Source organism: Haematobia irritans, chromosome 3 (genome assembly GCF_050003625.1).
Source record: "Haematobia irritans isolate KBUSLIRL chromosome 3, ASM5000362v1, whole genome shotgun sequence".
Classification (NCBI taxonomy): domain Eukaryota; kingdom Metazoa; phylum Arthropoda; class Insecta; order Diptera; family Muscidae; genus Haematobia; species Haematobia irritans.
The window spans coordinates 209130843-209145812 of record NC_134399.1 but is presented as its reverse complement, the minus strand read 5'-3'; the positions used below and the strand labels follow the sequence as shown (position 1 = coordinate 209145812).

Sequence of the window (14970 nt, the reverse complement as noted above, 5' to 3'; positions counted from 1 at the left end):
ATGAAAAAAAAGGCGGATTCATAAGAATAAATTAAAATTGACATATAAAACAAATTATAAAATCTATTTATTTAAAATTTTTTGGCGCCCAACACTGGATGGATGAAAACCATTTATTGTCTTGCGTTGGGCGCCAAAAAAATTTTAAACGATTTGTTTTATAATTTGTTGTACTAAAAATTGATACAATCCATAAAATCCCATTAATTATTATAAATGTTTTTGGACCGATATTACAATAAATCCTACCAAAATCCAGGTACAATTTTCACTATTAGACTTGGTCAATTTTGCCAGCACATCATAGATGCTACTGTCCGAAGTGCCACTGTTCCATATGAAATATTAGCGGTTAAGCAAGTGAACATAATGTTTTTTGTTTTTGTGTTCTGATTTGCTATAATAAATTTGTTAACAAAAACACCTTTTAACAAATTTAGTTGTGCAGTGCGTGCGTTCCTTGTTCGCCACCACCGTTTTCTAGATGCACCGATAAGGTGAAACCCAAAAGTATAGATGGCTGGGGACGAGAGAGTGTGCAAAGTGTATATGGAATGAAAATCAATCATTATTTGTTTGATGTATTCGTTAGGCTTGTAATTAATTGTAGTTACGCACGGTTTCGTTAGAGCTGTTTTTGTTTGAACATTTATATCATCTTCTTGCTGAGTTTTACGGCTTTTTTGGCATACAACTGCGTGTCATGATCGTCGTCAGCATAGTCATTATTATTGTCGCATTATTATTATGACGGTTGCATATTTGCTTTTAATTGGAATTCTAACACCCAAATGCTCAACACCTTGTATAGATCGATGATATATGAAATCTAGAGAGATAGGTATCCAATGATATGTAATATTTGTTGTATTTTGACACGAAATAACAAAATGAATTGAAAATACATGTCCGTCCATCCCATTCTCATGTTGTTAGCAGACTATGGCAGCAGCAGCATCCATAATTTGGTCACTCGCTGATTGTTGATCGTTCTGCCTTGCATTTAAGGCTTGGTATAAGCGAGCAGCCTACTTGGCTAACTCCATTGCACTTTTTGGTCTTTTTATTTATGATCTTGAAAGAATTTCAAATAAAGTAGAATATATGCTACAACATTTTTATTAACGTTAAACTTTTGGTGCCAAACGGTTGTCATGATTTTCGTAAACGGCAAATACAGTTTTAGGCATAAAACAATGTTGGCAAGTGCTGGGCATCTATGTGAGAAATTTTGCCAAAGAATCTTTATTAAACTCAAATAAAATAAAGCTTCCATCGTAAAAGTTAAAAATGGAAAATAATTCAACATTGAAAGGTAAGTAGTCATAAATAGGAAAACTTAAGTTAATGTGAACTCAAAATGTTTGGACTGGAAAAGAATGTTTGGACTCGCGTGGGTCATTAGTCACGTTAATAACAACGGCGCGAGTGTGCTTGAGCGTAATTAACCAAATAAAATGTCCTGCGTTAGCGTGAGTCTCGTAAACAATTTCTTCGTGAGTGTGCGTGAGTAACGAATTTTCGCTCGCGAAAATAATCCCACACACGAAGAGCTTACGTGTTGAATGTTAGCAGTTTAAAAGCGCTTTCGATTTTACGTTCAGAGTTGGTCCGATGGTCGGACCAAATGGAATTTAGTTGATTTAGGTCCATTTTCATCAAAATTTTCTATAGAAATAAAATTTTTGAGAAAAATTTCTATAGAAATATAATATTGACAAAATTTCCTATAGAAATGAAATATTGACAAAATTTCCTATAGAAATGAAATTTTGACAAAATTTCCTATAGAAATGAAATTTTCACAAAATTTCCTATAGAAATGAAATTTTGACAAAATTTCCTATAGAAATGAAATTTTGACAAAATTTCCTATAGAAATGAAATTTTGCCAAATTTCCTATAGAAATGAAATTTTGACAAAATTTCCTATAGAAATGAAATTTTGACAAAACTTTCTATAGAAATAAAATTTTTGACAAATTTTCTATAGAAATAAAATTTTGAAAAAATTCCCTATGAAACTTTGACAATGAAAATTTGAAAAAAAATTCTATAGAAATGAAAATTTGACAAAATTTCCTATAGAAATGAAATTTTGACAAAATTTCCTATAGAAATGAAATATTGATAAAATTTCCTATAGAAATGAAAGTTTGAGCAAATTTCCTATAGAAATGAGCATTTGACAAAATTTCCTATGGAAATGAAATTTTGACAAAATTTCCTATAGAAATGAAAGTTTGAGAAAATTTCCTATGGAAATGAAAATTTGGCAAAATTTCCTATAAAAATGAAATTTTAACAAAATTTCCTATAGAAATGAAATTTGACAAAAGTTCCTATAGAAATGAAATATTGACAAAATTTTCTATAAAAAATGAAATTTTGACATAATTTCCTATAGAAATGAAATTTTGACAAAATTTTCTATAGAAATGAAATTTTGACAAAATTTTCTATAGAAATGGAATTTTGAGAAAATTCCCTATGAAACTTTGACAATGAAAATTTGAAAAAAATTTCTATAGAAATGAAAATTTGACAAAAATTTCCTATAGAAATGAAATATTAACAAAATTTCCTATAGAAATGAAATATTGACAAAATTTCCTATAGAAATGAAATATTGACAAAATTTCCTATAGAAATGAAATTTGACAAAATTTTCTATAGAAATGAAATTTTGACAAAATTTTCTATAGAAATGAAATTTTGACAAAATTTCTTATAGAAATGAAATTGTGACAAAATTTCTTATAGAAATGAAATTGTGACAAAATTTTCTATAGAAATAAAATTTGTGACAAAATTTTCGATAGAAATCAAATTGGGAGAAAAATTTCTATAGAAATAAAATATTGACAAAATTTCCTATAGATATGACATTTTGACGAAATCTCCTATAGAAATGAAAGTTTGAGAAAATTTCCTATGGAAATGAAAATTTGACAAAATTTACTGTAGAAATGAAATCTTGACAAAATTTCGTATAGAAATTAAATATTGACAAAATTTTCTATAGAAATGAAATATTGACAAAATTTCCTATAGAAATGAAATTTTGAGAAAATTTCCTATGGAAATGAAATTTTGACAAAATTTCCTATCGAAACGAAAAGTTGACAAAATTTTTTATAGAAATAAAATTTTGACAAAATTTCCTATAGAAATGAAATTTTAACAAAATTTCCCATAGAAATGAAATTTTGACAAAATTTCCTATAGTAATGAAATTTTGACAAAATTTCCTATAGAAATTAAATATTGACAAAATTTTCTATAGAAATGAAATTTTGACATAATTTCCTATAGAAATGAAATTTTGATAAACTTTTCTATTGAATTTGACAAAATTTCCTATAGAAATGAAATTTTGACAAAATTTCCTGTAGAAATGAAATTTTAACAAAATTTCCTATAGAAATGAAATTTTAACAAAATTTCCTGTAGAAATGAAATTTTGACAATATTTCCTATTGCAATGAATTTGTACAACAAACTAATTAACTAACTACTAACATTTAAATGTTTTTCTCTTAAGGTGAGTACTATGTTCGGTTTTTTTCACCAAAACACTTAATTAAAAGTACAATAATATATATGAAGACGATTATATTTGTATCAAGTCTTGTCAAATAGTGGATGGAAAATATACAAGGAATTAATTGCGAATCATTTTATATTTCTGAACTAATTAATTTACAAAAGTAACCATGAACACAAGCTGATTTTCACCTTGAAAACTGAACATAGTACTCAGCTTTAAATTTGGAAAAAATGTCCGCTGGTAAGAATTTTGTTCAGATTTTGGAAAAATTATGGTCCAAAATAAAATTTCGTTGAGGCAACGCTGCTCACTTTTTCAATCAGGCCCCCAGCTAAATTACTTCACGGACAAAAAAGACTGTTTTTCATATGTTTTGGTGTAAAAAGAATATGGGGGCTATATATAATTATGAACATATATGGACCAATTTTTGCATGGTTGTTAGAGGGGAAATTTTAACATCGCTTACCAAATTTTAAGTGGATCAGAAGAAAATGCTATAGCAATAGGCTCCGTAAGTCAAATCTGGTGGTTTAGGCTATACCTAAAAGTGATCCGATATGGCCCATTTGCAAAACCATCCGACCTACATCAATAACCACTACTTGTACCAAGTTTCAAGTCTATAGCTTGTATCGTTCGGAAGTTAGCGTGATTTCCACAGACGGACTCAAAATTTCACCACAACTCGTGAAGCGTATATAATTTTTTTTTTATCCATAAAATTTGTGAAATTGAATAGAAAAAAATTTTTTTCTGTGTAAAATTTATTTTGACGGCAACATCGCTCCTTTGACCAACCTTATAGAAACATACATGTGAGCCATATTTTTCTTGAAGGAAATACGCACCCATGGGATTTCCCATTGAGTTCAAAGTTTGCTGAGACTTAATAGACTAACCGTATTCTGGTCTCTCCACTTATTCCGATAAGTTAGGCATTCTGTGCAAGAACAAAATAAGACTTTTATCGTGTAGGGGAGCATGAATGGCCACTTTTCCGCTCTTGTTCATAACTTCAAATAGGATGCATTCTGCTATAATATAGACTAATCAATTGCAAAGTTTCAGCATTCTATCTCACATAGAATGCACACAGAAAAATATCAGCAAAATATTTCCAATTAAAAAGTTGATTGAAGTTGAAAAAATTTTCGATTAATAAATTAAATAATACAATTAATTTTAATCAAGATAATTCAATGATTTTGTTTTTAAATTTTTAATTAAAAAATTAATTGATACAATTAACGTTTTAATCAAATTTGATTAAAAATTTATTTCAAACAATTAGTGTGATTAAAAAATCAAACTAAAAACAAAGTCAATTAAGAAAGTAATTGAAAATAGTAACGTCTAAATAAAACATTAATTGAGTTTTCAATTAAATCAATTTATAAATTAATTGAAATATGCTAATTAAATCAATTAATTTTGAATTGATGTGATTGAAGACATTTCAATTAAAAAATTAATTGGATCAATTGATTTCGTGATTGAATCAGAAAACTGTTTTGTTTATTTGTAATGTTTGCTTTACCTCGCGGCTTCAAAGCTCTATATCATAATTTTTATATATTATATTACTAACATTTTTTTTTTGTTTCACATGTATATACAATAACCACTTAAACTATTAGAAGAAAAAAATATACTCAACTTACCTTCGCCTTCGATCATCATCCAGGGAAGCCATATTGTGTTGTTAAATTAATTTTCGTTTCGTTGTTTAAATAATTGTAGAAAAAAATATATATAAAACTGCTTAGCTTATATTTATGGTATATCCTTAAGTAGTATCTATTGTGGTGAAACACATCAAATGCAATTTTTATTAGCTACATGAAGATTCAAATCAGGATTGAATTAAAGATAAACACCCTTTTGGGCTTTATGTTGTTGTTGCTTTTTGTTGTATTATTTTTAGAAAACTGTATGTTGTTTGCTATGCTGCAGTGTTTACAGGTAAACTTAAAATATTCCAAAAGTGGAAAGAAGCAGACTCGCTGACACAAAAAACCACACTAAGTTGAATACAGCAATTGACTCCTTCCCTGAAATGGAAAAAAGGTTCCGTTTTGTTTTCATGTTGCAACACTTCTATGGTGATGCCAAGGAAAACTAATGTCAATATTGTCACTATTTAGAAAATAATGACAGTAGCTAGTAGGCCATTAGCTAGCCAATGTGATGGGTATCCCAAAAAACTTATAACGGTGGTAATAATAGTTTAATACTTGTAGGAGTGGGTAGTAAATTTGTACTTCTCTCCAAAGCTCTCTATGCCAATTAATGTTATGTTGTTCGTTTTGGGATTATTTCAATGGGGTCTTGCAAAAACGAACAAGGCTATCTGTTTTTGTGATGCTGATGCAACAATTGTGGTGGTGGTGATGATGATGGTGGTGGTGCTGGTTAGGATGACGATGATGACTCTTTCCTTTCTAAGTTTGATTTCTTCTTGCTATACAAATTGTCACTTTTCCTACTGTTTGAGGGTGACCAAAATTGTGTGTGTGTATGGCGGTGGGTGAGGAGCCATGGCTTTGTTGTTGGCCAAAACCTTTTGTTTCGAAAGAGCAGAGATTTCTACCAGCGTGTTTTTGGGATTCCTAAAAACTGTTTATTTGTATTCCCTTTGATCGTGACTTCTTCGATCATTGGTCAGTACAGTGATATGGCATTGGGCCTTATATATTTGTGTTTGTGTGAGTGTAAACCTTCTCGATTTGCCTTCTCTCTATTGTCAAATAATGTGATTGAAAAACAGCCACAAGCCAAGAGGTTTCCGGAGGGCGTCTTACATTCGCTAATGTTTATTTTATTTGAGTTTTATGGTCTGTTTTGATTTCTAACTACATTGAGTGGGGAGATGTAGTTTTGTTTTTCAAATCCCCCCCAAAAATTTGGATATGATGTCCATCAGACCCAACAAAGAAATCCCAATCGTATTAAGAAAAAGCTACGATTTTAGGTTTGAATATGAATGAAGCGTGCTATTGTAACACGTTTACTCAATCTTTCATTCATTCTCGTTGTACGTTCTCTTTGTTTCTATTGTTGTTTCCACTTCCAAGTCTCATCACTTTCTTGATATTCCTTAGAGTTGGTATTTTGATTTTTTTTATTTCTTCTATCATTCAATTCAACAGATAAGTATGAAGTGAGGAGTATTCCATTCAATCCAATGTACTATTACCAGGTGAGTGAGTTTGTTTAGTTTTAAATTTCCTATATTTTTCCTACAACTGGTGGTGAGGAACTCGATAAGGGGTTTCGATGTTTTTCCTACTGTGACTTCTTACTGATATCACTATAATAACAAAAACAAAACCACATGGTTACAATTGGAATCGACACGCACACACACACACACACCTAGCATAGGAGTTTGTCTGTTTCTGCAATGGTTTGACTGTCATTTGCTTTATTTTTAACGTTGATGATAGTGGGTTGCCCCAGTGGGTCTCCCATTTTATCTTTTTCCATTTCGTTTTGTTGCGAGTTTTATACCGATATGAAGTTTGTTTGTGCCTGAGTGGAGAATTGCTGTTGTCTTTAACTTTTCGAGCCTCGAAACAAACTTTATTCACGTATCTTCAAATCCGTTTGCATGTGTAGAATTTTTAATATCTGGAACAAAAGATCAAAACAAAATAAATGTGAGCCAAAGAAAAAACTTGGAAATAATAAACAGTATATAAATATGTAAAGGCGTTCCTAACTTCGGGCAGGCCAAGGGTCATTTTAAAATCAGCAAGAATTTGAATCTTCAGACTCAGACCTCAGTAGTCCACTAACCCTCAATTTCTTCGTTAACTTATGAACCTCACCAACTAAGATGTTCTTCAATTTTTATAGAAATACAATTTGGGTAAAATTATGTATAGCAAACAAACTTGGCACCATTTTGTATAGAAAAAAATGACAAATTCTTCTATACAAAAAAATTTTGACAAAATTTTCTATAGAAATAAAATTTTAACAAAATTTTCTATACAAATAAAATTTTAACAAAATTGTCTATACAAATAAAATTTTGATAAAATGTTCTATAGAAATAAAATTGTGACAAAATTTTCTATACATATAAAATTTTGACAACATTTTCTATAGATATAAATATTTGACAAAATTTTCTATAGATATAAAATTTTGACAAAATTTTCTATAGAAATAAAATTTTAACAACATTTTCTATACAAATAAAATTTTGACAAAATGTTCTATAGAAATAAAATTTTGACAAAATTTTCTATAAAAATAAAATTTTGACAAAATTTTCTATAGATATAAAATTTTAACAAAATTTTCTTATTTTTTATATCTATATAAAATTTTGACAAAATTTTCTATATAAAATTTTGAAAAAATTCTCTATAGAAATAAAATTTTGACAAAATTTTCTACAGATATAAAATTTTGACAAAATTTTCTACAGATATAAAATTTTGACAAAATTTTCTATAGAAATAAAATTTTGACAAAATTTTCTATAGATATAAAATTTTGGCAAAATTTTCTATAGAAATAAAATGTTGACAAAATTTTCTATAGAAATAAAATTTTGACAAAATTTTCTATAGATATAAAATTTTGGCAAAATTTTCTATAGAAATAAAATGTTGACAAAATTTTCTATAGATATAAAATTTTGACCAAATTTTCTATAGATATAAAATTTTGACAAAATTTTCTATAGAAATAAAATTGTGACAAAGTTTTCTATAAAAATAAAATTTTGGCAAAATTTTCTATAGAAATAAAATTTTGAAAAAATTTTCTTTAGAAATGAAATTTTGACAAAATTTTCTAGAGAAACAAAATGTTGACAACGTTTTGATAAAAACTTCAAAATAATTTTTTTTTAATTTGGTAGATTTTTGGTAAAATTTTCTTCAAATTTGGCAGATTATTTTTGGCACGAGTGACAACCGTGGTACTAACCCCTATAGAACACAAATCCTGTCCTATTAACCAAAGATGGCCGTTTCTGGGAGATTTCTTCCTTCAACGTAGAGGTGTGCGGGTGACACGAAATTCTCGTGACACGCGTGATTCACGCGGGAATCACGTGAGTCGTGAACAAAACCCAAAGCAACTCTCATGAATGTGCGTGAATGGGACTAAAATAAATATGTCGTGCGTGAGCGTGCGTGAGAAATTAAGTCGGTTCGTGAATGTGCGTGAATAAAAAATCAAATCACATTCACGAAAAAAAATTATTATTTAATTCTTATTCGTGTGTTAATTGAAATTAATTTAGCTGTCGTACTATATTTTATTGCGTGAGTACAGGTTTTCATTTCGTGAATGTGTGTGAGCGTGATTGGCTACCACACATATCGTGCGTGAGCGTGCGTGAATAAACATTTTGTTTCGTGAATGCGCGTGAGTGGGAATGAAATTTTACTCACGCGCACATCTCTACTTCAAAGTCTAATTGATGACAATTGAGTTCCGAGTTAAGAGTTTTGATCTATGGGAGCAGCTCATAGTTTAGTAATATCCCACCAAACACACAGCAAAACCTGGCTCACCGCGTTTCAACCACGACCGCTTTCGGTTGACGCTGTCGTACGCGATCCATTCACAAACCTCGTCAAGACTGAGCCGATTTTGTTGCGATTCCCAAAGATTCGGTCGCAAATGGAAATTTGGTCAGTGGGTTTTTTTTGTGTTAACTCGTGTAGCATTATACATCGAGCTTCTTTCCAAATCTATAGCTCCTGGGTAATCGAAACTGTGCTTACATATCTATGTCCATCGTTTTATCGAAATTTTTGTGGTCCTCGTGATGTTAGGCGAATGCCCACAATTTGAGCACACACCTTAAATTGCCGGGTTTAGAAAAGAGATTTAACTTTTCAAATACCTGAAGATTGGAGATCTTAGCTGAGTTAGCATCGACCTGGTTACTCTAGGCTGCCGCCTTTTTTCGACGTTGATAGCTGGTGGTCTTCCATCCAGCACAACGCTGCAATGATGCGAAGCAATTGCTATTTGAACCCCTGGCGTCTGTGCCCTCCTTTTTCCTCATCACTGTCATCGTCGATCATTGAATTGAAATTGAATGTAGGTATTTCCTGAAATCGATGGGCTTGGCTCGTTCCAGTGGTGCTCGCCTCTGTAGTTTATCAAGTGCCCACTGAAAGAATTATGGACTCATTCTGCAGTTGCTATTCCGGTGTTTCAGAGTGACATCCTGTGGCAATCCGCAAAGCAGAATTTTGCACCATTTGACGATTTCTCCGTTGGATACCGATTATAAGTCTAAACGGGAGTCACGTAGGGGACAAACAATGTACCCATAAGACTTTTGAATCGTCTCTCCATATTTCCCCCAAGTGCTACCGGTCAATGCCTTCAGGATCTTGTATTTACTGCCACTGCTTTTAGCAACCCTGTCCCCATTCTTTCCACAAAGGAGATGTCACATCAAGAAATGGGGGCTCTCGCACCTGAAGCTCATGGTACACTTCTTCGGTCCACGGTGTGAAATTGGTTGCCATCGAATCTTTCAGCAGAATTTTTCTACCTCGTTGATATCTCTACTTGATGTAGAGAAACAGGGGAAACAATACAACGCCCTGAGTTACGCCTTGTTTATTCCTACTGGGCGAAGATCTTTTTCCTCTCAATTCCTTATGCTGTCTGCCAGCGATATAGTTTGTTAACCATAAAGAAAATGGAGAGATGTAGTCATTGATCTTCACCTCAAGCACCTTAATGTCTCTACTTGATGTAGCTATGAAACAGTCGTCCGCATTGGTTATCAGTTGAACATCTGATGGTGGAATATGCGAAAGGTGTATATTTCACACATAAATCTGAATGCCCATATTTTTTTCTTTGACCACAGAGGACACAATTTGCTCGAGGAGCAATTCCAACTAGAAACAGATTGGTATTTTAATTTATATTTGGGTAGATTTTTCAAATAAACGATGGTAAAAATGGCCCGCGAGATAAATTTTTATGTATTGTCACTATAGGTATATACACAATAGGTTTCTGGCTTCTGTATTTCTTTCATATTACGTTGTTGAATATATAATTAAAAAATCAGATTCTGTAAGTGATTCTCACTTTTTCCCAAATTCACCGAAAATAAAAAAACTATAAATAGAAATTAAAAAATTTGCAATTATTATCTAATATTTACCTGCAAATTCCAGTTATACATCAGGAATAATACAGCACGAAATCGAATATTGAAATACACCTTTTAGGAATTTATTTATTTATGTGCGATGTAACATCATCATCAATTTTTGGTGAGACTGTTGCTTGTGACCCCAAAATATTATCCTAAAACAGTTAGTTTGTCCACCATGCATACACTTTTCAGTTTTCTGACGAATGCGAAAATAAATTTTCATTTATAATGGTGACGACGTTTCTCTTATCGCTAATCTCAGAATATAATCGAAAATTGATTTTACATATACTATAGGTGAATGATTAGCTTAGAGTTGAAAGTGGTTATTGCAAGGAAATCAGCCTATGTGATGCTATCCGATCTAAATTTACATTTTGCATTTTTGCAATATTGAACTGTACGAGATTTTTAATTCCCGTCGACCTTTTCAAATTTCGACATTTTAAGATTTAGAAAAATGGCTGTGGTCCAAGTGGAGATTCAAAAGAATACGTTTTGAATTTTGAATTTCTTACGGCATTGAAAGTCAAATTTCAGACACTGTTGTAATCAATCTATAATCTATGACAAGGGGATAAACGTATCCTTTTGGGGAAGATTCAGAAGATGTTTGAGATGCAGATACATAAAAATGGACTATCTTCGGTCTATGTTTTCGTATAGCAATCTTATAAACACACTCCTAAAAGTATTTCACTTTTATATATCTACAATGATGACCTTGCCCAGTTATTTCACTGCTAGAAATTTGAGGATATCCGCCGCAAAATCGTCAGCTACATTATTCACTACATGGACGGCAGAGGTACGCAGGCAGTAGAATATTAGTGTCGATGGCGACACGATTCGGACCATAAGTTATCAAAAGATTTTCAGGGTCACATATTCGACAGCCTTTTCAAATCGTCTGCCAAAACCACTGCAATTTGTGCTAAGCTCTGCGGTAGAAACAAGGTCCTTAAGTTACTTGTCAGCAGCACTTGGGGTGCGAACAAAGAAACCTTGTTAACCACCAATAAGGCAATTGGCCGGCCCCCTCAATTTCTATCTATCAGTGATTGATAGCAGCACAGTTGGCGGGTATTTTTGCTGAAAACACCCCGAGTTTTCGAAATATTGGCCTCCGATTTTTTTCTTGTTTTCTTCTCATTTTGATATAAATTTAAGAATATTAGCATTTTGGTGTATATTCAAAAGATTTTATTTTTCTTATTTTGGACTTTGTTTTCGAGATATAGGCCATTTAAATATTTTAATTACTTCTCACTTGGCTTTCTAAATCACTAAAATAGTTTTTTATTTCATTTTTTTTTTTTCTAATTTAAAAAAAAGTGTATCTTTATTTATTCTTTGTTCTTATCTTTTATAATTTATTACTGTTAGCTTTTATTCCAATTTTTATTTTGTTATTTTTGTCAAATTTTTAGATATTTAAAGTTACTTTTGTAGTCTTTTTTATAACCATTTTATATTGGCCTAAAGGCTTGGTTATTTTCACAATAAATATAAATAAAAATAAAAACATAATTATATTACATGAAAAAAATCGTGCGATATTGTTTTGAGATATTTTTCATTTTGTTCTGTCTTCTCTTTAATGAGCTTCTATATAAAACCTCTTGGCTTAAATCTACTTTAGTACAAGTTGTCCGATTGGTGCAATTTTTGGTCAGCGTGTAGATTTTGCGATTCTAAACACAAAATGTTATACCACTTTTTGTCGGAAGAACCTATTTTTGGAGTTACGGACCCCCAAAATTTTCATTATAATATATATGGTTTTTAGTATCCATCGCACATAGTCATCCCAAAAGTTATATATTTAGAAAAACATGGACCAGGAGAGGTCCTGATTTCGTGTTAGCCCACTTTGGACTCTGTCCATAGGAGAAAGTCTCAATCCCCGGCCGAAGTCGTGCCACCTGTTCCCTTTTGAAAGTCTCAAACCGCGGCCGAAGGCCGGCCACATATATGCTAATTTTTAAGGGTCGGTATCTCGAAAACTAAGCTCATCCGACTAAATATGTACTTAATATTTCCTCTTTAAAATGCACTATTTTTACCAAATGTTTTCATTTCATGAAAAATTGCTGTCAGAATTGACAAAAATGTAAAGGAAAATACCAATTGTCAGATGTCGATATCTCAAAAATCAGGCCTTTCCGACAATTTTTTTACTTTACATTTTCGCTTTAAAATCCCTTCTCCTACACTCTAAAAAATATTTCTTTGTTTTTAACAACTTTTGCTAAAGTAGATTTTTTCCACTCTCAATCGAATTCGCAATGTACTCGGAATTAGCTTTAATATGAATACGATATTGCTTATATGAGTAAGGGTCAACATTTTAAGGACCCGGAACCTCTCCAGGTCTATGATTATGAATTTTGTTTATGTGTTCTAAATATATATACACTTTATCATCTACTATTTGGATAAAATATATATTACTTTTAGGAAGATTATATGCGTTGGGTGCTAATCCAATCTAAATGATAATGAAAACTTTCAGGGCCCGTAACTCCGAAAATAGGTCTTTCGTAACGTGACGTAGTTGTTTCTACAACGCGACTAAAATGTGTAAAAATAACCATAGCGGTAGGACGAAGGCGATTCCGCAACTACAAATACAATAACTTCAAAGTTTAGTAGTTAAGTTTAATTTTTCTTTTTAACAATAGTTCGTTTGTCAATACGTTTGGTGTGAATATTCACTAGTTGGTGGGACATATTCAGCAATGTACGTCCACCAACATATACATTAATCGATTTTTGGGGAAATGTAGATTCGCACAATTATTCAGAATTGTTGGCAAATTTTTTGGATTTCTACTCCAAAGTCTGCAAACATGATTGTGGTAGCGGCGTTGATCCTAAGAAGCAACACATTATTATCTTTTTGTTGTTACTTTGGTTATGAATGCGCTATGACGGCCTTAAGAAGCAACAAATTCTTTTGTTGTTGGATTTGTTTTTGTCGTAGTTGTTGTTGTTTTTAAGCAAAGCATAAAACCACAAGAAAACAAAAAACTGAATATGAAATCACAAGAATGAAGAGCAACAAGCAGCCACTAGCACCACCACCATTAACACACAACGATGATGACAATAAAATCGGCGAGCACAGAGAATGTCGTCTCTACCAGCCTTCCGGATTATTGAAATTACTTTAGAGAATTCATAAAGCCCGACCGTAACCGTAAAATATTTCGTTTTTATCTGATAATTTGTTGTTGTATGTATTTACAAATATATTTATTTCGCGTAATATTTTCCATTACACAAATTTATTTAACATCCAAAGTCCGTAACAAGTATATTTTCCATTATTGTATGGGATTGCAACAACATATCGTAGGCACAAACACACACACACATACATAATTTGTAAATTTTTAACACATTATTTTGGACATTTTTCCATGTTGCCGCATGAAGAATTCAAACTTGTCCACGAAAATATGATAATTTAAACTCGATAATTTCACTTATTCTGCGAATGGTTTAATAAATTATGAGAAAACGTTGATAAAATATATTTATTTAGTGCAGTGTCGTCATGAAACGATAGCTACACAGATAACAAAGTTGAACAACAACTAACGACGGTACAAGTACATGGCTAAAATATTCAATGATGAACGGCGACGAACAAATAGCCAGACAAAATATATCCAAAACACAATAGCAAATCGGGCGTCTACAGACAAATCGAGCGATTGTTTGACAATGGTTTTGTGGTACGTAAGGTCTGTTCGCTTACATATGTATAACAGCAATATTTGCTCAAAAAACTTGAGCTCCTTTACACTGCAATAGGAATCTACATCGCGACAAATAAAGGATTGTTTTTCTATAAAATGATTAGAATTAAGTTCTTATTTCACAAGTTAAGCCTAGTACTAAAATCACGTTTTCGCACGAAAAAATGTTATACTGCATATAAAAAAAACGTTAGCGCGGAATAAATGCGAAATCTATTTACGGTTACGGTTCTCACCAAGCATGTTTTGGGGTTTGAAATGTTTTCCCTTTATAAGCACTTCAAAACGAGTCGTTTTCGCCATACTAAAAAACAAGTTCAAAACACAAGTTTTCCTCCAAAACACGTCAATTTTAGAATGTGAACCCACCTAATTTGGAATATACCCCGAATAACATACCCTATTCAAAATATATGTCAAAATATTGAAATAATGGTGTTTTCTTTTCTGAAAAAAGTGCTTTGCCGTCATTTTGTCTGTACAGAATGCGCATT

General features: G+C 31.5%; 1 protein-coding gene across 3 annotated transcripts in view; it reads right to left on the bottom strand.

The window, feature by feature from the left end:
• Rok (Rho associated coiled-coil containing protein kinase) overlaps window positions 1–14297 on the bottom strand; it is an 82354-nt gene extending 68057 nt beyond the window's left edge. Inside the window, exons 1-4 of one of the 3 annotated variants that reach the window (XM_075302474.1) lie at window positions 14093–14297; window positions 10716–10961; window positions 6929–7183; window positions 5215–6863 (exon numbers count right to left, since the gene is read on the bottom strand). In XM_075302474.1, coding sequence (XP_075158589.1) covers window positions 5215–5246 — 32 coding nt within the window. In that variant the 5' untranslated portion in view covers window positions 5247–6863; window positions 6929–7183; window positions 10716–10961; window positions 14093–14297. The remainder of the gene's footprint in view (window positions 1–5214; window positions 6864–6928; window positions 7184–10715; window positions 10962–14092) is intronic. The other 2 variants (XM_075302473.1, XM_075302475.1) reach the window with 2 other exon arrangements.
• Window positions 14298–14970: the final 673 nt, after the last annotated feature.